The 22,146-nt window shown below is 45.6% G+C and overlaps 3 protein-coding genes across 11 annotated transcripts in view; 2 read left to right on the forward strand and 1 right to left on the reverse strand.

Moving 5' to 3' along the window:
• LOC422928 overlaps positions 1 to 3,076 on the forward strand; it is a 29,161-nt gene extending 26,085 nt beyond the window's left edge. For all 4 annotated transcript variants that reach the window (XM_015285932.4, XM_040700430.2, XM_040700433.2 and 1 more), the window contains one exon: positions 2,672 to 3,076. The gene's annotated coding sequence lies outside the window, so the exon portion shown is untranslated. The remainder of the gene's footprint in view (positions 1 to 2,671) is intronic.
• Positions 3,077 to 12,845: 9,769 nt separating this feature from the next.
• Positions 12,846 to 21,593, forward strand: LOC422929 (histamine H2 receptor-like). Of its 5 annotated transcripts, none has more exons than XM_046940657.1 (7): positions 12,846 to 12,878; positions 13,369 to 13,562; positions 14,323 to 14,511; positions 15,725 to 15,827; positions 15,930 to 16,215; positions 18,530 to 18,706; positions 19,297 to 21,593. In XM_046940657.1, exons 4-7 carry the CDS (start codon positions 15,803 to 15,805, stop codon positions 19,973 to 19,975), a joined length of 1,167 nt encoding a protein of 388 aa, XP_046796613.1. In that variant the 5' UTR covers positions 12,846 to 12,878; positions 13,369 to 13,562; positions 14,323 to 14,511; positions 15,725 to 15,802; the 3' UTR covers positions 19,976 to 21,593. The 5 variants fall into 5 exon arrangements, with proteins under 5 accessions (XP_046796613.1, XP_004936328.2, XP_046796612.1 ...); XM_004936271.5 differs by having other exon boundaries at positions 13,404 to 13,562; XM_046940656.1 differs by having other exon boundaries at positions 13,429 to 13,562.
• The window catches only part of EIF2AK3 (eukaryotic translation initiation factor 2 alpha kinase 3), a 40,978-nt gene continuing 39,602 nt past the window's right edge, over positions 20,771 to 22,146 (reverse strand). For both annotated transcript variants that reach the window (XM_040700435.2, XM_420868.8), the window contains exon 17: positions 20,771 to 22,040. In XM_040700435.2, coding sequence (XP_040556369.1) covers positions 21,864 to 22,040 — 177 coding nt within the window. In that variant the 3' untranslated portion in view covers positions 20,771 to 21,863. The remainder of the gene's footprint in view (positions 22,041 to 22,146) is intronic.

Genomic DNA, 22,146 nt, shown 5'->3' on the forward strand with positions numbered 1-22,146 from the left:
TCAGTATGGCTGAAGTGAAGGATGTTCTGTGAGTGCCTTGGTGCCATCTCCTGGGTGGAAGGGGAAATTCTCCCTTTAGGGGAGAATGTGTGTCCAGACACCCACTTGGTCCTGGCTGTGCAGCTGTAGGCTGCCTCCTAGTAATGGGGTGTGTGAGTGTGGCACTGGGGTAACAAACTGTGCCCCATCCACTTTGTTGCTCAATACTTTTCTTCCTTAAGAAGCATGATGAGGATGTCTGCTCCAGGAAAGGGGTGTTCCATCCACTATCATCATCACACAGTAGCATTTCTCTCCTTTAATTTTGTCCTTTGTGTTTCTAAGCATGGAAGAACAAACTGAATTCTGAACTTAACTCCATGCATGCTTTATGGGAGAGCTCATTCAAAGTGACTGAGCATTAGTGCAGTAATGACTATTAGAAGTGAATTGAACACGGCAGAGCCAAGACAGCTTGGTATAATGTGCAATTTGTAAAAGAAAAGAGCCAGGTCTCCCCTCAGCTCAGCCACCAACCCAGCAGAAAATATAAGCAAAGGCCAAGAGCCCAATTTAGGAAGCAATGTATTTCAGCAAAATTATTTTCATTCATTAGGGGATGTCAATTAAACAGAGCTTTGGGAGTAGTATAACTTTAATGTAACTTTCTTGAGCCAATCATGAGGCTCAGAAGAGATGGAGAGAAAGGACAAGAAGAGAGAAAAACTTGTTGCAAAGCAGCTGATGGCTTGGGAGTTGGGAATAAAGCAGCTGTCAACCACTCCTCCCAATTTTCATCATATGGCCTTTGGAAGACACAAGCACTGCCCTGCTCCCAGGGAATAATGGTTCCATCCAGCCATGCCTTCCTCCTCAGGAGGAGCCAGTTTTATATCACACTAAGCCTATAAGCATCGTTGCCTTCCTTGTATTTTTTAACAGTGTCTAATTGAAACACACTATCATATTTGTTGTCTCAGTTTTAATTCCTCCACATCCAGCTGGGAACAGACAGATGTTATGTGCTATTCGGTGCTAGAATGGGATGCCAAAACAATAGGAAAAAGAAATAGATTTTATTTCTCTACAGGCTATTCCAGCAGATGAGACAAGGCTTCTGGCCAAGTTGCTAATAATAAGCCAATTAATTTAGTAGCTTTGCAGAGCAAATGGTCACATCAGAAAGCTTCTGATCTAATCAACACTGGAGAGTCTCCCAGCCTGGCTGTGCTAAATGTTAGCACTGTCAATCTCAGTTTGCAGTATGAGATGGCCCTGCATTTACCCAAGGAATGTGCAAGGATGTCTGGGTCCAGGGAGTGGTGGTGAATGGGGTTAAATCCAGCTGGCCACTGATCTCAGGTGGTGTTCCTCGGGGGTCAGTATCGGGGCCAGTCTTGTTTAACACCTTTAGAGATGATCTGGGTGAGAGGATTGAATGCACCCTCAGCAAGTTTGCAGATGGCACCAAACTGGAAGGAAGCATTGATCTGCCTGAGGGGAGGTCCTACCAAGGGATCTGGATAGACTGGGTCGAGGGGCTGAGGCCAACTGTGTGAAGTTCAACAAGGGCAAGTGCTGGGTCCTGCAAAAATAAAAATAAAAATAAAAATAAAAATAAAAATAAAAATTGGGGAACTAAATGGAAAACAGATGAGCAGCAGCTGGTGGGCCTGAGGAATATGATGAGCTATTGGTCCATGTGGCATGTGGGGATGGGGAAGAGGTCCAGTGCAAAGAAACCTGGGCATCCTACAAAAGTCAAGACCATGAGGTTGGGAGAAGAGGAAGACCTCAGCACAGAAGGCCATTGTGGTGTCCATGGAGCAGAGAGCACACTGCCAGCCAATGGCCATGGTGTTTCAAGGACCTTAAGATATACAGGATGGTGACTGAGGGCTCTGTAGAGTGGGATGTGTGCCTGAACCAGATGCTGGTGATAAAACTCTTGGTTCTATCAGTGTATTTGTGCCTGCCCAGTGCTGCCTTGAAAGCCAGCCAGCAAACATGTGAGAGATGGTAGGCATTTAGCACTTGTGTTTCTTGCATCAGTTTTCTGATTGTTTAGTAGAAAGTAAGTGGTTTGTGTTCCAAATGGAGCTGTGCAGCCAGTGTGAGAAATACCAGCTGTTAGCTCTGGTGCTTTGGCTTTAAATACAATTCTTCCTCAAGCCAGCCATGGGGATGATGCTGTGTTTGCAGGAAAAATGATGAAAGTGGCATTTCTGCTACAGTTTAGAGTAGTTTGGGAATGGTTTTTGAACTGGAATCAGGTTGTTTTCTTTCACTGACACATTTTTAGCTTTCTAGAGAGAGGTCAGGAAAGAGAAGGACTTAAGAAAAGACAATATTTGGTCTTTTGGAAAATTATTGTCATACAATCATAGAATCATAGAATGGCCTGGGTTGAAAAGGACCACAATGACCATCCAGTTTCAACCCCCTGCTATGTGCAGGGTCGCCAACCACCAGACCAGGCTGCCCAGAGCCACATCCAGCCTGGCCTTTTATGCCTCCAGGGATGGGGCATCCACAGCCTCCTTGGGCAACCTGTTCCAGTGCGTCATCACTCTCTGAGTGAAAAACTTCTTCCTAATGTGAAAAACTTCTTCCTAATGTGAAAAACTTCATCCTAAAATTACAGTATTATTCCATTTGTTTTTGACCTAATCTAACCTCTCATCTATTTCAGAGCAGAGTCAGCTGTCCCTACAGTCAACGTATTTCCAGCAATGGCAGAACAAGGTGACATCCATCTCCATTTTTAAATGGCTTCGTGGCCAGAAAAGATTGGTTTTGTTTTGTGAACAAATATTGCTTTGAAGGAATCCCTCTTTCCCCCAGTTTCATCCCCAGGAAGGAGAGAAAAAGTGCCTGAATGTGAGCTCCAGCTTCCTGGAGACAGGCAGAAACCAGAGGCTGGAGATGACAGTCACCCACTAAACCACTTCAGTGTGTAGTGCAGATGCCATCCTACATTGCAATGACCGCTCTTCTGGGACCATCACTGCCTGAGTCACCTCCTCATAAAGCTGCTCCCAGATTCATGTTTTCCACAGTTACTTCACATCCTATAATAGAGGTTTTACTATTCAAATGTTGTTGTGCTCTCTTTCCATACCACTACACACACTGGTGAAGAAAAGAGATTAAAGAGATGGTGAAGAAAAGCCATAAACGGATTTAGGTACAGAAGTCACAGTTATGGCTTTGAAAGCTGTACCCAGCCAGCAGTGGAAGTGTGTGCATCCCTGTGGTTTGGGTAGTAAGGATCTCTAGGGAGCTGTCTGTCTACCTAGGGAATAGGATCCTGAATCCTCTTTGGGGATGGTCTAAACCTGGCTATATTCGTATTGAGGGCATGGCCTCAGTTTGGGACTGACGCACAAAACAAAAACCGAAGTCAGAGCACTAAGGTTAAAACAGGCTGTTTTTCACACATCAAAGTTTGAAATGAAGAAATACAGATTGGCTCCAGTCCTGGATTTTTTATCCCACGTTTATCACGGATGGTGATGAGGACAAACCACAGGAGGACCACGAGTGTGGTTGTGTTTCCAATAACCCACAGATTATTACACCTGGACAACTGCGGCTTCTTTAATCCTCCACTCGAAGTAAATCAATACATTTTGTAGTTTGCACCTCTGGAAGCTCGTAGGCTCTGCTGGGTACCTCGGGAGCATTTTCTGGGTTAAAATGTTCTGCTCATTCAGCTTCTGGCATTAGCAATCTCCTGTAAATGACTGTATGAAGAGTCAGAAATGTTTCCCTTTCCCTGTTATCAAGCACAAAAGGCCGGGGTCCATCCTGCTGACAGAAATGCTGTCTGCAACCTGCTCTCCAGTTGGTATGGGATTTTTGTGCATTAAGGAGACTGATGCTTTTTTTAACATCAGTCTCATCAACCACCTCTTCTGGGTACCAAGTATCTAAATATCTTCTCAATACCATCTCTTTGCCCAGAGAGGCGGTGGATGCTCCATCCCTGGGGATACTCAAGGTCAGGCTGGACAGGGCTCTGAGCACCTGGTGGAGCTGTAGGTGTCCCTGTTCAATGCAGGGGAGTTGGACCAGGTGGCCTTTATGGGTCCCTTCCAACTCAAACCGTTCTGTGAAGGTCTCTTCCAACTCAAACCATTCTATGAAGGTCTCTTCCAACTCAAACCATTCTAATGTAAGATGCTGCCCAGAAGAGTCTCTATAAAACATATTTTCAGCACACCTTTCTGTTTTGGATCGCTTCAGACACTTTCTAGTTTTCCAGACCAATCTTTTAAGAATATCTGTTCTCATTCAGATGGTGGAGGATGCTGGTGCGGGTCAATTATTCAACACACTCTTGCTTTAACAGCTGAGCTGTAGAATTGCATATATTGGCCTTACAATCCACAGAAGCACAGTGCCCACAAATGAAGTGCTGGCTGCTTTTTATACGACAAACTTGCTATCAGAGGAACCTGGGGAATACGATCAATACATAAATCAACACCCTGGGGAAAAGAAGTGGAATTGCAGGGTTTCTGCTCTGAGAGAACCAAGTTTGTGAGTCACGCAGTTCACAAGTGAATGTTAGAAGAGTTCTCGGGCCTCAACTTTTTGCAGTGCTGAAGTTGCCAAACTCTACTGATTGCTCTGCCTGTGAAAAAAGAAACAAAATAATTTCATATGCAAGGTTTCCCTCCTAATGCGTGTTTAATTAAAAACTTAATTGACTCGAGCTAAGTAATTTTGGACCCTGGTAAAGTAAATGAACATCTAAAGCTCCCTGAGGCCATTATAACAAACACCATCCAGAAAAAAAGGCTTTACACAGAGCAAAACCAAGGTGTGTGAAACAGCCAAGATGGTGGTGGGTGGGTCTGAACTGGGCAGTGGGGACCCCACACTAGGGCAGGGTTTTGTTCTGTCGCTGGTGTCTGCTCTCCAAGAGATTTTCTTCTCTGTATTTCTGTTATATATATCTATATTTCACGGAGTAGCATTTTGCCAGTAGTCATCTCACTGGAAAAGAGCTTGAACTGTTCTAATTAGTGCAGCCTTTGAGGGCATCTTGTGTTTCCACTGGAAAGGGAACAGCACACAGTATTCTCCATTAATGGTCTGTGTAAAAGGAACTTAAAGAAGGAAAGGGAAAAAAAAAAAACAAAACACAAAACCAATGATTAGAAATGCCATCTTGAGATCTCTGTGCTGAAATAATCTAGTGAAATTTCCAGGTAGGCTCACACCCAAAAGATCCATTGAGAGGGCCAACCATCTCTGCTGGGGTTGCATGCAAACCTTGGAGACCACTTAGCAGAGAGCAGAACACAGGGACAGCCACCAGAGACAGCCCCAGAGCCACATGCAGCCACATGCAGCAACGTTTCTATATCCAAACGTTACTTATCAAAATTAATTAAAACTGATTCAGCAAATCTGCTAATATAAAGAGTCTGGTTACAAATTCTTTGAATCCAACCTACATTCACCCAGCATAAATTGTATTTTTCTAGCAGAAGTTATCGGCAGAATTGAGGCCTGAAATCCAAGCAGCCAAAGCACAGATTGGACTGAGAACTTTGGGTGAGGGCCCAGCTATACATCTCTAGACTGATGCTGCTGGGAATTCATAAATAAGCCAGGTCTGTAGTTAATACCTTTAACGACCATAAGTAGCGTGTTTAGGCTGCAGAGATGGGAGCAGCTGACAACTGGGTACCAGTCGAACACAAAAGATATCCACAGGAGGAATCATAGAATCACTGAGGTTGAAAAGACCACTAAGATCACCAAGTCCAACCCAACCCATTCCACCATGCCCATTATCCGTGTCCCTCAGTGCCACACCTCCATGGTTCTTCAACACCTCCAGGGACTCTGCCACCTCCCCGGGCAGTCTGTGCCAATGCATTACCAATCTTTCTGAGAACAGATTCTTGCTAACATTGAACCAGAAGCAATCAGGCTTATGGTGCTGCCTCACAGGACTGCTCGGGCTCCTCTTGATCTGGACTGTGCTGTAGAAAGCCAAATTTCACAGGACCAGGAAGAAACAAAGCAAGAAGAAGCTTGTCTAATGGGATACCTAGGGAACTCAGTTTTTAATGAGGAAAGCCCTAGTGACTGGTATTTTAGTATGGCTTTACAGATTATCTATACTGATATCTATACTGATATCCAGGCTCGATGTGGCTCTGGGCAGCCTGGTCTGGTGGTTGGCAACCCTGCACATAGCAGGGGGGTTGAAACTCGATGGTCATTGTGGTCCTTTTCAACCCAGGGCATTCTATGATTCTATGATATACTGAATAAAATACAGAACATCTGCAAAAGGCTCAGAGCTGGACCCTCTTCACTTACAGAAGCTGCTCTGGTCACGATAGAGAAATGTCTTTCCAAAGGTGCCTCTATCTGCCCTGAGAATTATTCATTTTGGGGAATTTCTGCTCTTGCCCTCTGTGTTTTGTCTGGTGAGAACCTTTCTGCTGTGTGCAGACAATGGGATTTGAGAGCAGTGCCACCACAGGTCTGACAGACTCTAAATCATACAGACCTCACTTCAGCACTCTGCACTCCCAAGGATGGGAGTAAAATTCATGGAAGAAAGCAGAGGAGGAAGAATATTGCTCCATATATTATAGAAAGAGTGTAATGGTGAAGCCTGACTTCCCCTGAAAACAGTCTGTTGATTGGAAAGCAGAATGTAGCCACCTGCTGTTATTATGTACAGAGACTTTTTTTAGTACACGCACACATATATTCATAAATAGATATATAGTACATCTTCTCCTTCTTAGTATTACTCCTTCTTAGATATTTGTGTGACAGAAGCTCAAACAGCAAAAGCACATAGGATGGAAGTGGGAGCAAAGTGCATATTCTCTCACTGAGATGAGAAAGGTGTTCAGCAGAATTAAATGCTTCCAAATTCCATTAAGATCAGGTTGCCAGAGCCAGAGCTGGAGCCAGACATGAAAAACAGAATAAGTAAAAAGAAGGTAATTTTATGTTTTACTATTCTAGGTCAGGCAGTGGAAAGCAGGGAGGTCATTACTGTGAAAGGAGGTCTGTGGGGATCCTTAGGACTCAGCCTGACCCATAGTACATTTCTGGGCTTTGTTCATGAGCTCTTGGCTAGATAAAGAGATTCATGCTACAGTTTTTCATTCCTTTCTCCACTTGTTTTACATTTGCTCCTGGAAAGGATCAGATTTTTACAAGATGGATTTTTGTTCTGTTCCTAAAAAGCCATGTATTCCATCACACAGTAGTTCATCTCAGTAGATTAGGTGCCCTATCCTTTTTAAGCCTCTTTCGTGGTAGAAGTGATGGATTTTCCCTCTCTGCTGCTCCTTCTGAACCCAGCAGCCATGCGTCAGGCACAGCTGGGCAGCACAGTGGAGATGCCAGCATGCACATCCTTAATATCTGACCAGCATGAGTGGTGGTGCTGGCTGGCTCCCCCTGCAGCTCCATCTCTTGCATTCCTGTGCTGACCTTGCATTTACATCCCTGCCCTTCTCCAGCCATCCAGATTTTATGACCTAGTAAGATTCACACGCTGAATAATAATACAAACCCTTGGAGTCTAATGCCTAATTTCTACCACTTGCTCCTTCCACCTCCCTGAGGTTTGCTTACTTCTGGAGCAAAACACCTCGGCCAGAGGTCCTCATTTCACCTAACACTTTAGTGGGTATTCAGATCAGGTGTGTATTCTCAGCACATCTGTGGGCAATTATCACACAGATCCTGCATTGCTCTATTCAGTTTTCCACCCATAGAGCTGCAAGGCATGGCATGGCATTAGTTAAGCTAAAGACAAGTGATGCTGCTTCTGAGATCCTTAAACATACCCTAAAGTGTGGAATGACACCAGACAACTTCTAGTTCTTCAGCTGTGAATCACATCAGTAAACAGTCCCTGGTCTATCCTGGATTTGGGAATGCCTTGGACAAAAAGATGATCAATTTGCTGTTGCTTCGTTCTTCACTAGGGTGTAGTCTCTGTTACCTCTGTACTCGATGTCTAACCCATTTGATGTGGGTGGGCAGTGATAAGATTTGAAAGGAGATACTCAACTACGGCCAAAAATAAACCACAGTTGCATTTGTCGATTGTTAAAAATGTAATGCAGTTGTTTGCAAAGGAGAACGTGATATATCATCATAGCATGGGAAGGTCTAAGATTTAATGGTCCAGCCCCAAAAAAACATCTTGTTCCATTCTTTTGCTTTCTGCAACTTTCCTGTCTATCTGAGTGCTTTTTAGCTCATGATTTCCTACCTTGAATCCTCCCTGAAGGTGAGGCACCTCCACTTGGTCATCATCAAGAGCTCCAACCTTGTTGATGAGCTCCAACCATGCCAGAATCACAGCTTGTGTGACTGGTGCTGGTACAAAAGCTGTCAGCAAATACGTGCCGTTCAGGAAAAATTGTGCTTTGGAAATACTCTGCCCACCTTGTTATGGAAGGATGTACTTCTTCAAAGTCTTTTAGGGCTTTCAGAGGTATCTATGATTTTTTAGGATAAAGATTGCCTTCAGGATCCATTGGATCTTTTGGCTCCATCTTCTGCTCAGCCCAATATGCTTCTCCTGCCCAACGTGCTTCTCCTTGGCACTGTGCACGTGTTGTCCCAGGACAGACAAGAAGCTGCTCTGTGCTCCCCATCAAGACCCCGATCTTCCTGCTGAGGGCACTGGGCACTGTAAGGATGCTGGAAGCCCTCCTCCTCACCACCTCGTGCAGAGCAGGGTTTCTAGGCGTCAGCCTCACTCCTACAAGGAGGTGCCCATGAAGATATAATCCACAGAGCTCCATGCTTTATTTTAGAGAGGGTGGCCAAACCTATTGTTCCACAGTCCTTTCTATAGATGTAAAGCTATATGTGGCTTCCTGGGCTAGAGCTGCACAGCCCAATGAAGGCAGGAAAGCCTCAGAGAAGAGCTCAGCTTGTGTCTGTGATGCAAGTGGAGCTTGTGATCCCTTCCAACATGCTTCCCATGTCCAAGGAAGAAGTTCAAGTTATGGCAGCAGAGGCTTGGTAAGAGCAGGTCTGGGTTTGGTCTCTGGGATGTGCAATGGTGTATGGAAGAAAACAACACCGAGGGAATGGTTGCGTTCATATCACTGCTGCTCTTAGCTGTTGCCAACGTGGGTGTCTTCTCTTCCATTTGAACAATGCTCTGCTTCCTCAAGTTTAATGGGTTGCAGAAACCATAACACCTTGCAATGGGAGTTGCCATTGAAGACATTGGTTTGTCTTTCAGTGGTTTCCCTTCCACAATGTTTGTAGCGCACAGTAATGCCAGGTGTCCACTGGAAACCTTCCTCCCATCCCCTCCCAATTACTCAGCCTAATCTTTGTCAGCCTGCCATCAAGCCAAGCAGCCTTGTGAGGCATTAATGTGTTTCATGGTTGTAGTTAGCTTGCCAGCATCAATGACATTTGGAAAGACAGTGATGAGTCACACAAGAAAAATGGTTACTGCCTTCTGCTTTTTTATGTATGTATATAATTAAATCTTTTCAGCACAAGAGAAAGCAGCCCTTGTCCAGCTTGTCAGGACAATAATAGAAAGGGAAAAGAAAATCTTCTTTGGCAACTTACTTCAGACTGAGAAGTGGTTTTCATGGTAAGTGTCAGACATGATTTTTTTTTTTTTTCTCAGAGATTTATAATACAATTTCATTGCTGTTGCCAGAAATACAGCAGAGCCATGAAACACAATTGTCGTAAGTAAGTAAAAATTCTGCAGCTATTTAAATAGGTTCTGGGCTGTGGCACTCTGTGGGATAAACTGCCTTTTCCTCTGGTGGTTATGTGCTCTCCTCCCACTCAGAACACCACATATCCCTCTGACACTGCTGGTCTTTCCTTCCAAGGTCAAGGTAAGCATTTGCAACGCCCCTCCCTCACATTCGGCACTAAACGTTATCACGCAGAACCCACAGCTTCTTGTTTCAGACCTTGATGCTGATTCATTGAGCAGTTTTTGGCAAGTGATGGAGGCTGACAAAACCGTCCACCCATTTCTGATGACTCAGTTTGAGAGCTGTGGTACCTCTTGGGCTCGAATTTCTTGAAGGGCTTTGAGAGCCCAAAGTGCCCAGTGAGTTACACAACGCTGCTGCAAACCCAGCCTTGGTATCCCAGTCTGGGCACTTAGGGGGAATGTTGGCCTTACTCAATGGGTCTTGCTTTATGGCTCACAGGGCAAATACCAACACTTCTTCTAGACAATAGGCTTTTGTTTGCAAAACGCTGTGATCCATAGGAGAAAGTGAAGTGGTGTAAGCAGGGAAAATAAGGTGCCCATGTTACAAACCTGACCATCCGATAACTGGGATGTGCCCTTTTACGGGCAGACACATTTTGCTTACAAGTACTACCAAATTTCTGTTGGATCATCAGTCAGTGTGCGAGGACTGCAATCTGACAGCATTAGATCTTTTTCCAGGAGATAAATTGCCCAAGGTCCCCTCAAGGTGTCAGATGAAGATTCAGATGGTGCTGCTCGCTGCCATAGAGAGAAATGACCTTGTGTGGCTGGGCTGAAATGGAGCAGCTCCTAACAATTCAAACACACTAGTAGAAAAGCATTCAGGAACTGTCAACATTGTAAGGCATGGGCAGCACAATGCCTTTTATGCTTCTGAGTAAGTTTTTACAGCTTCTGTAAACTCAGACTTCTGTAGCTCAAAGTAGAAACCGTAACAGAGCAGGATTTGGATTCAGAGCCCACTTATTAATTAACTTTGTTCAGCACCTACAGCAGTTGAGGGGTTTTGAGCAGAGCTATGGGGAGAACAACCACAGGCGCACCTGGAAACAATACTTTGCCTGCTCATACCAATGAGAAACCCAGGTAAAATACCAGAAAAAGAATTGAAAATCTGATTTTCACGAACAACAAGATACCAAGGACACTCAACCTTTTAGCATGAGTCCTACAGCCTGTGCTCCAGGCATTTCCTTAAGATCAACCTCATGTTAGTCCTGCTCTCTGTTGTGGGTATCCCCTCCTGCTCTTTGTTGGCATCCCAATCCAGTTGGGGGACCCACCAAGACTGGGGTGGGTCAGCCCTGGAGTGGGAGGCTTTTATTCTGTTTTCAAGTTTGGTCTTGGAAGTTTTGAAAGAAGAGTCCTTTCTCCTTTCCAAGTGGAATCCATTCAGTGACCCAACATGTGAAAAGAGTGTATAAACAGAAGGGGGAACGACTGATATGAAGGTGGATAGTGACAGGGCAAGGGGGAATGGTTTTAAACTGAGACAGGGGAGGTTTAGGTTAGATATCAGGAGGAAGTTTTTCACACAGAGGGTGGTGACGCACTGGAACAGGTTGGCCAAGGAGGTTGTGGATGCCCCATCCCTGGAGGCATTCAAGGCCAGGCTGGATGTGGCTCTGGGCAGCCTGGTCTGCTGGTTGACAACCCTGCACATAGCAGGGAGTTGAAACTGGATGATCATCGTGGTCCTTTTCAACCCAGGCCATTCTGTGATTCTATGATTCTATGAAAATTGCCCCATAGGATGAAAAATGTTGAGCAGTTCATAAAACCGCCCCAGTGCTTACAAACACTTGCTGTTATTTTCTTCTACTCTGTCTGTAATTCCACAACTGTATAAATCTTCTTCCTGCTTTGAAATAACGATTGCTGTGATAATAAATGCCTGATGAACTCTGTTCTAGGCTTCAGAAATTCGCATTGATTTCACAGGGTACATTTCGGGAGGATCCTGATTTTTCAGCAGGATGATGTAGGGCTACGTGTCATTCCATGCTCTTTACTTCCAGAATGTAAATTAGACACAACTGGGACAGGCAAAATGAGGAGCGTGTATCCCCTCCACGGCCTTTGGAGAAGGGAGCAGAGAAGCAGTGCAGAGCAGCTGAGCTGCTGAGATGACTGTACAGCTTCACACCTGGCTGAATCATAGAATCATAGAATCGCTAAGGTTGGAAAAGACCCACAGGATCATCCAGTCCAACCATTCACCCATCACCAACAGTGATGTTTATCAAGATAGACAGGAAATCGAATGCTCACTTTTTCCTACTACTCTCCATGCAGCTGCCCTGCATAAACAGCGCTCCACATTTAATCCTAGACCAGGCTGCCCAGGGCCTGATACAACCCGGCCTTGAACACATCCAGGGACGGGGCATCCACAGCCCCTCTGGCAGCTGTTCCAGCACCTCACCACTCTCATAGTAAAGAACTTCCCCCTGACATCCAACCTAAATCTTCCCTCCTTCAACTTCAAACCATTTCCCCTTGTCCTGCTATTATCTCCCCTTTCAAAGAGCCGACTCCCCTCCTGCTTATAGGCTCCCTTCAGGTACTGAAAGGCTGCAATGAGGTCACCCCACAGCCTTCCCTTCTCCATGCTGAACAAGCCCAGCTCCCTCTGTCTTCATCTGTCTTCTCCAGCCCTCTGATCATCTCTGTGGCCCTCCTCTGGACCCCTAATGAGGAGGTAGGTAGGTAGGCAGGTAGATAGACTCATTCTGTGCTCGTTGGTTCGGTTGCCAGCACCAGAGAAAGAATACAGTTTGGTATATACACTTTTAACAAAACCCTCTATCCTTAAATGATGAGATGTCGTGAGATCTATTTTTTCCCCTTTCCTTTTCCTGTTTAATTTCACCGCTGGAGTTGAAAAGGACCGCTTCAAGCAGACTTTATTACTTTCAAAAGGTGATCTGCTATTTCTGAAGCAACAAACCCGACGTAAAACACTCCAGATTTGCTCATCCACACACACATACACACACACAAAAAAAAACCCAACGGTTTTGCACACTTGGAGCCCGAGGGGAGGCGGCTCCGGGAGGCGGGGCGGGGCGGGGCGGCAGCACTGAGGGCTCCCGGGGGAGTGGAGCCGCGGTGCCGCCCGCTGCCGGTAAGTGCCGCCCGGCTGGGGGCAGCGGGAGACCCCCGGCAGTGAGCTGGGAGCGCTGGCTGTTCCTCCTCGAGCTCTCGTTGCTGGGGGCTTTCCACGCGGGTTGGGGCTTTGCGTGCTCGGGGGTGGGGGTTTTGTACCCCTAGGGATGCGCAGCTCGCCAGTGGGGATTCTGCAGCCCGCAGGATGTGGGGTTTTGAATCTCAAGGGATGGCGTTTTGCACCCGCGCATCACCGGGTTTTGCGGGGGGGCTGCGGGTTTGCATCTTGGGTGCTGGCAGCCCCAGGGTTGGGGGTCTGTACCCCACGTCTTCATGATCTGCAGCCCAGCAGTTGGGGTTTCGCAGACCTGGAGTTGTGAGCTTGCATCCCTGCAGGTTGGGGTTCACAGCTTGGCTTTTGGGGTTTTGCACCCCCGACACCTGTGGGCACTCCCTCGCATTCACACTGCGGGTTTAACTTTGCATTGAGTTTTCCTGCTGCACGCCAGCTGCTTGGAGAAGTGCAGCAGACTCACTTCTGCAGGGTTTGATGCACGGCGGTGGAGCAGACGATGCTCACATGCAGCTCAGCTCCAAGCACTGAGTGGGAATGGACTCCGGTGTCCTGCATGCTGCACCCCACTGCTGCTCTATGATGCTGCTACGATGCTTCACCTGGCTGTGGCCATGGTCAAGTTTGAAGGTAAGGACCATGCTTGCTGCTGGTGTGTTTCCAGACCTGCTCTTTAGTTACTCTGCACTGATTTGGGAGTGGAAAGAAATCATTTTTGTGCTAAAAACGCTGCTCTGCAGATGGAAAGGAGAGAGAGAGAAGTGCTGGGGTGTGCTTGCTGGTGCAGCCTCCTTTTAGGCATGCTTTACATGCCTGAAGAGCTTTGTGGGTCCCCTCCAAGTCGGGATATTCTGTGGTTCGCTGCTTTACAGGTGGGAGCACCGGGGGGAGGCACAGCTGCGTGTTGCCCTGTGCTTTCACTTGGGTTAGCAGGGTCTGGCAGCAAAGTACATCCCTTGGAAGGATGGCCCATCCTCTTCTGTTCCAGAAGTTTTAAGATGACTGCTATTCTGTGTTAACAAGGCTCCAGGTGACTCAGGAGGAGCAAGCAAGCAAGAAAGAAGTTGCTGGTTTGTCTGTATAACGCGGTGTGCTGCCGTACTTCCAGGGGCTGTATGTGGGGATGCTTGAAATGCAGCCAGGAGCAGCAGGATGCTGTTGTCTGCACCCTGAGCCCAGTCCTGAAGTTTCAAGCATCCACCATCCCTTCATTTCGCTGAGTATTTCTTGCTGGAGAAATGGCATAGATGGCCTTATGAGGAGCGTCTGATTTCCAGCTGCTCAGTCTGTCTTTGTGTCATAGCCAAATAATATGAGTGTTTCTTTGATGCTTTGTGAGTGTGGGCATGTTTATCACCTCTGTTTGAGCACTGTTGTATCCTTCTCCTAGATGTATCCTGCATTAAGCAGCTTGCTGTTAGATTCTCACTAGGAAAGACCTTCTAAGCCAGCCTGTACCAGTAATTAAGGTGCTACTCGAACATCATAGAGAGACTGCAAAGACAGACTCGGAGAGCTGAGTTCTCCTTGAAGTTTTAGTGCAGTGTGTGCTCACAGATCATCGCTGGAGCAGCTGTGTGTAAGTAATGATCTGCTTTGCTTGTACAAATGCTTGCACATACCGATGAATCAGATGGGCACAGCCATGGTTTGCACGTGAGGGAAGATGTGGCTGCTAAGCTCGTGGTTCAGTGTCACATCTGAAAACCTCAGACAGCAAACACAGCACTCCCATCTATAATTATTCAGGGACAAAGGAAAAAGAGGAGAAGAAATTGAGTGAAATCTGAGTTTTCTATGTCTTGGGAGCCCATCTTAATGCTGTGAGGCCTGACCTGAAGAGTTGCAGAAAAGCTTTTATGAGGCTCAGCGACCGAGCATTAAATGGAAGGAGAAGTTTAGCTGTAAAGTGGCGGCCTTTAACGATAATGCAAAGGAGGAAACCTGATTGCTTCTGACCTTTGTATGTGCAGCAGTGGGCTCTGAGCTGAGCATTGCTGTTCAGGAAGGAGATCTTTAGATCACGAGAAGGTCATCTAAGTGCTAAGTGCCAATCAAAAGCAACAAACAACCTTAGGAATTGCATCGAGAAGGAATCAGAGACAAAACAGGGAACATCATTATGTCGTTATATAAATCCACAGTGCTTTTACTTCTTGGAAATTGTTTGCAGGTTGGGTCTGTCACAGTGTTAGAAGAGTTACAGGGGTGTCCAGGAGCCTGAAATTGCTTCTGTATGAGGAATAAGCAAGTTGTTGAGGGCCTTTCGTGCTGACCAAGTGATGATGAGGGTGCTGGGGAGCGTGACAGACATTAAAGGGCCCATCACTGGTATATTGTACCATGGGGACATTGATCCTGACACAATGGGGAGGTGGGAGCATCCTCTCCCTCCTATGCACAGAAGGGAACACAAGTCTGCTGCACCCAAGACCCTGAGTTACTTGCTTGCCATAAGGCCCCTATGGGGTTACTGGCATCTCTGGCTGCAATTCAGAGCATGGGATGAATTTGCCCACTGTCCTCTACCTGTGGGAGAAAAATCATACATTGAGAGCCTAAAAAACAAACAGGACAATCCAGGCTATATATACTGAACTACGGATTATGAAAGCAGCCAGCCTGGGTTAGCAGTCTCACCTGGTCTGTGGATAGCATAAGTTGATCCCAAGGATGCATGTTGTGGCTATGGCTTGCTGCTGAGTGGGACTTAGCAGAGCTGCTTTCATTTGGCTTTCAGTTGCTTGCTTGAGTTCCCTCTGCTCTCAGCACTCTTCACTTGTCCTTCATAGGAGAGCTTGTAATGGCCAGGAAGAACTTCAACCAGCGTAGCACGTTGTATCAGACACTTCTGAGCTGCTGACCATGGGATGGTGATGGCAGAGGCACAGCAGGGTGCGTGGATTCTTCTTGAAGCCAACAAAACATAAATGCTTTCTGTACTTCCTTTTGCAGTGCGTTGAAGTGTTAATATTTCCCCCTTTTTCTCTCTTTCAGCTCTTAACAGTGGGAAGATGCTGATGGACAAAAATGAGTCGTGGCTCTCTAATTTCTCTTCTACATCATCCTTTGTGAAAGGAGCTGGCAGATGGGCAGGGATCGGCCTCCAGGAGGTGGCCGTCGGGCTCATACTCACCCTCATTGACTTGGTCACACTCCTGGGAAATACAGTAGTCTTTATTTGCCCGGTGGTGGAAAAGAGGCTGCGGACTGTCACCTACATGTTTATCATGTCCTTGGCCATGGCAGACTTCCTTGTAGCTTGCCTTGTCATGCCGTTCAGGTAAGAAGTGCTCTCCCAAGATCTGAATGCTGGGTCAGTGATTACAGATGTTTTCGTGCCTCAGTTTCCGGACCCAAAACTTTTGGTGAGGTCCTTTGTAATGAATGGAGAGGTTTCTCTTGCTGGCTATGGATGGGCTCCGGGGTGATGGAGCCAGTCTGAATGTTGCTGAATGTTTTGGCAGCATTCAGAGAATGCGAGGTGGGGACAGTCCCTGGTGTGCTATCATTAACTGCAGTGAGTGCTAACATTTCAAAGGTAGAGCAAATCACAGAGGGTATTTTCCCCTCATCTCTCCCAGTCTATTGAAATCAGCGCAGTTAAATCATGTGCAGTCGGTTTTATGCTGCTTTAACCTGCTCTTTTATCTTCTGGTAGTGGGAGGGAGAAGTAAAAATAATCCTTACATCCTTACTTGTGTAAGAAAACGAATGGTTTCAGATGAATGGATGTGATAGGCTATTGCAATGGTGTTATTCTTCATATTCATGGCAAAACACTGAATTTTCCTCGTTCCTTCTGGCTCAGACAACGCAACAGTGGGGGTTTGTTGGGAAGGTTGGTGACCTTTCAAGACAGATCATTTGCTTACGTAAACAGACAGACAAACTGCAGTGTTCAGTGGGAAATCAAATGTGATTCACTGCATCTGGGGAATTGTTTTACACATTACCATTGCAAATTGATAGCTGTCACTGTTGGCATGGGGACAAAGGCCATCTCCTTTTCTCTCTGTACAAAAGTAAGGATTTTGCTTTAGTAGAAGTAGGGTAATTTATGCTCTCCCTATATTTAATGAAAGAAGTGGTGGAGTCCCATTCCTGGAGGTATTTAAGACTTGTGGATGTGGCATGAGGGACGTGGTTTGGTGCTGGGACTTGGTAATCTCGAAGATCTTTTCCAACATGGATGATCCTATGGTTCTATGAAACCAGAGCAGCTTGCTTGTGGGCTCTGCTGTCTCATGCTGCAAAGTGGCCATAAGTCTGTGTACGGCAGGTGGCTGCACTGCATTCAGTGCTCTTGGAGCTGTATAAAGCAGCTGAAGTCTATTACCCCAGGGACTTGGTTACAGCTTAGCTGTAGGATGACCTAACCTGCTCCTACCCAATTGAAGTCACCGAGAGTAAGGCAGAGACCTCACCAGGAGATTCGTACTGCTGATGGTTCTCAGCTGCACATCCACGTTGCTCTTCCGAATTGCAGTTTGCTCCTCAGCAGGCATGGCAGCCCATGTCAGAGGGAAGGAAAAGAGCTGGAGCCCTTCAACAGCAGTGTACTCTGCTAATGCACTTTGAGCAGTTATCATGCTCTAAAACAACCTTTCCCAGTAGTTTTAATGAACTGCTGCTAATTAAATGCAGAGCAGGCGTTGATTCCTAGCTCCTGACATCACGTTGGCTGTTTCTGCCAACCTAAGAGCCCACCTAAGGGCACTGCAGTGCTGTGGCTCTGCTTCCACTGTACTTGACCGTGAAGCTGTGAAGTTAGAGGATAATTAAAGCTTTGCAGGAACAGGTTGTTACTCAGCCCTCCACATCAAATCCACACACGACGGTTATTTCAGCAGCACTCCAGGAGCTACAGAAAGGGGAAGAAAACTGCATCAAGCTGAATGCTATAGGAACATGCGTCAGCTTTCCTACAGCTGCCATATGTTCCTTCCATCGTTGCTCATTTCTTACTGGCCCCTCTGACTTTGTTGGGAATAATTTTGGCATAATGCCTGCTTTTTGCTGGTGTGTTTCCTTGGTTGAGGTGTTTCTGAGCTACGTAATGTACAAACTGCATAGGCTTCCTCCTAGCCTCTTATTTTAACCCAAGAGTTGAAAAGTGGGCACCTTCCACACCTTAGGAACCGGGGAGGATTGATAAAGCTCAGTGATCCAAAGGGCACTGGAAAAAGCTGTGATAAACAAAGCTATGCAGATATAAATGTGAGGAGCTCTGGGGACAGAGCACTTCTTATAACACAAGCAGAAAGCATGGGTTTGATCTTCTTCAGCCATGTTCTACGCATGGGTTAATGCCTTGGATTGCACTTGGAGGGCAAATCTCTGGTGTCTAACTGATCTTCACTTTGCTGTGCACTCCTCTTGAGCACCTCCATGTGAAACATTGATTGAATTGTACTGGATGTTCTCACCTCAAGTAACTCAGACCCTCTCTCCCTTCTCTCCATCTCTGTCCTTTGGCAGATGCGTTGTGATGACCTGCACAGTCTGGCTATACTCCTTCCTTATTATTTCAGTGCAATCCTGAAATACGTTAAATCAGCCTTTCTAGCTTTGGTTTCTACCCGCTTCTCTTGCAGCATTATTTACGAGGTGACGGGGATGTGGTTGTTTGGGAAGCTGTTCTGCAAGGTCTGGATCTCCTTTGATGTCATGTTCTGCACCGCTTCCATTGTCACTCTGTGCTTTATCAGCTTGGACAGATACTGCTCTGTGGTGACCCCATCCCACTATTCCAGAAGGATGTCCCGTGGCAGGTGAGTGCAGTTGCTCCTCATTCCAGGTCCCTCCAAATTTTCACTTGGCCACAGCCTGTAGCAAGTAGGGACCAAATAAGCTATTGGCATTTTCTGCCCCAGATCAGAACTATGTGACAAAAGAAACTTTGCTTCGTGTATTGCAGAATGTTGCTCCTGTCAAGGTTTCATGTGAAACACTGAAGTGGGGACTGCAGGGTGTGGATAAGGTTGTCTGAGGGTAATGGCTGGATGCTAATACTGAAACCAATCAGAAAAATCTGCCTGCTGTCACTTTAAATATTAATAAAAATCCTTTGTGAGTCCTTTCTTCCTGTTTTTTACTATTTTTTTTTTCCCACATGGCTCAGAGCACCTCTTACACTGACCCCAATTCTGTAAGCCACAGATCTAGTGCTCAGTCATTAGAGTTGTTCATGTATGGACTTCCTGTACTCCAGCCTTTTCTATGCTTGGTGGCTTCTCAAAGCCCTCTGGGACTATTGAACAGTGATATCCCACAAAGGTTACCACGGGAATTGAATACTGGATGTTCTCAACTCGAAGTAACTCAGACCCTCTCTCCCCTCTCCATCTCTTTCCTTTGGCAGATGCATTGTGATGACCTGCACAGTCTGGGTATACTCCTCCCTTATTTCCTTCCTTCCCATCATGCAGGGCTGGAATGAGATGCCCGGGGTGGACTTTGATGCAGGCAGAGAATGCATCTTTGTCACCAACTGGATTTTTGCCATCGTAGCATCTGCTCTTGCGTTTTTCGTCCCCTTCATGGTCATGTGCAGTATGTACTTCTTCATCTATCGAGCTTCCCGGCTCAAGGCCACTCGTGTCATGTCTCAGACCCTGGAGATCCACTACCACCCTAACAGCAAGCGGCAGAACCACCTGCAGCTGGAGAACAAAGCCACACGGACCATTAGCATCATCATTTCTGTCTTTGTACTGTGTTGGCTGCCGTACTTTGTCCTGAACGTGTGGCTTGCTGCCAGGGGCAGCAACTCTGCAAGCACAGTCCTGGTTGAAACCTTCAAGGTCATCACCTGGTTAGGGTATTGCAACTCCACTATCAACCCAATGCTCTATGCTTTCCTCAACAGGGATTTCCAGCGAGCTCTGAGGAAGTTGCTCATCTGCAGGCACAGGTCTCAGGTGGACATTGGAGAAGACATGGTTTCCATAGCCACCTTTACCAAGACTGCTCCAGACTTGGATTATAGCATTACAGTGCCAGTACCCAATGATGCCCAGAAGGGCAAGCCCAAGCCATAGCGTTCAGAACCAGTTGCTGGAGGAGGTGGTACAGAACATGCAAGACTGTGTCCTAATGGAAAAATAAATGTCTTGAAAATAGGGGAAGAAGGGACTGGAATATGACAGCTGCAGGCATATGGTTAAAATGCAATTATTCTACAGTTCTAAGAACAAGGACCACTTTGTTACAGCAAATGGAGCAAATTCCTTCCTGGGTAATTATTTTTTAAAATGAGTATTTCCTAAGACAAATTCAATCTTCATGCTAGAGAAATATTTCAGCATGATAACATCAACTTGACTCACTCTGTATACATCGTGGTCATTTCCTACAGCTTAAGTTGGAACGGTCTTTCTGATCTAGCAATTGTAGCTCTTATCTTGCACTTTGCATTATAAATTTAACCAGTTTTTGTAGTGCAACGGGAGGTGATGGGAAGGATACGGCCAAAGAGCAGAGGTTGCTGTTCACTAAAGGCAGCATAGGGCTCAGCTGCATGCTCTCTGCAGTCTGAGCTGCAGGTTACAGGTGCCCAACACCAGCAAAGCTACTTCCCTGTAATGCACTGTGATGTCTGTGCAGCTATGCTACGAGCTGAGCTATACAGTACTGATGGACCACACACTTGTAAAAAAGTTGAGATACCTCATGCCTTGCTTCCTGCTGTCTGTATCTCCTTTCCGTGCAGCACTGGGCAAGTACAGGACAGGAAAGTAAACACCAGTTACAGATACGGACTGCCAGTTGTAGCTGCATTAGACTGCCACCTGCAGTACACAGATGCAGGTTTTGAACAGAAGCGACTACTACTGTTTTAAATACAAAAGTTTATTAAATCATTTAGACTTTAAATAAGTCACAATAATCAATGCACTCAACAATTATAGCGAGCGCATTCTGTACACCACCAACCCAAATGGATTGATTCCGTATTTTATAAATAAAAATTAACATATTTACAATGAGAAATAAAAGCACGGCATTAGGCAGTTAAATTAGCAGATTACACAATTGCCTACCAGTTGATTTTTCTTTTTAAAGTACAAATCTACAAGATTACATACGACACGTATGACTTCATTAGGTTTAAATTGTCAGAATCACAACATCTTTGTACATAATTTTTACTATGGCTCTTCCAACCATTGCCTATCAGCCCTCTTTTAATGGCAAAAAGCTCCTCTCCCTTCCCTACAGGTTTATCTGTATAAAATGCATTCCCTAAGATCTACTACAGCGTAGAAATACGAAAAAAAATTCCTCTAAAGACTGACTATGGAGAGTGACAGTATGTACAGTTGTGGTGATTTTTTTGCTTTAAAAATAGTGCAGGTTCCCAGTTTACCTACCAGGGACAAAAAATGGAGTCATTGTTTTGTGGTTTTTCTTTTGTTTTCTTTCTTTTTTTTTTTTTTTCCAAAATCATCTTCATTTCACCGAAGAGCAAGTGATTCAGATATACACTCACTAGGCTTAGAGACTGTAATTTGCTCTATAAAAATACAGTATTTTAATTCTATTTACATGTTACAGATCTCTCACTTACCCAGCAAGCAGAATATACAAGCTTCAGGAAAAAAAAAAAAAAAAGTATAAAAAAAATCTTCCAGAAATCCCAACCCCCCCCCCCAAAAAGAGATAATGGAGCACACCATTGGTAAGCACAGTAGCTGAACCCACCTGCCAAGGAGAGTTAAGGTAAGAAAAATGGAATGTAGAAAGTGTGGTTACTGACTTTCATTGGCTGTCAAAATAAACAAAAATCTGTCCAACGTCTTAAACATCAGCTATGGCAAAAGAAAGTTTAAGTAAACATTTCCAAGATAGACATTCTGCATCATAGGATCCTTCTGATGAACAATCCCTTTAAAGCCTGCTGAGTGGAAGAAGTGATCCTGAGGATAATTATTTGCTTGGTTGTCTCGAATGCTTATTTCCTGATAAACTCATTGTCCGTGACCTCTGCCTAAGCACTGGTTTTGCTGGGAGTTCCAAGTCTTCAAATACAGGATTTTCTATGATTGCGGCCGCCTCTGGTCTTTCAGTGGGACTTGGAGAGAGCATGTCCTTCACCATGATGTACTGAAAGAAAACATGAGACGTGCTACACAAACCAATTCATAAATTCATTCTCATTATTTAATGCTCTGACTTTGTGTCTGTATCAACAATTGCCTTCTTAGTAATT

This window comes from Gallus gallus, chromosome 4 (assembly GCF_016699485.2).
Source record: "Gallus gallus isolate bGalGal1 chromosome 4, bGalGal1.mat.broiler.GRCg7b, whole genome shotgun sequence".
Classification (NCBI taxonomy): Eukaryota; Metazoa; Chordata; class Aves; order Galliformes; family Phasianidae; genus Gallus; species Gallus gallus.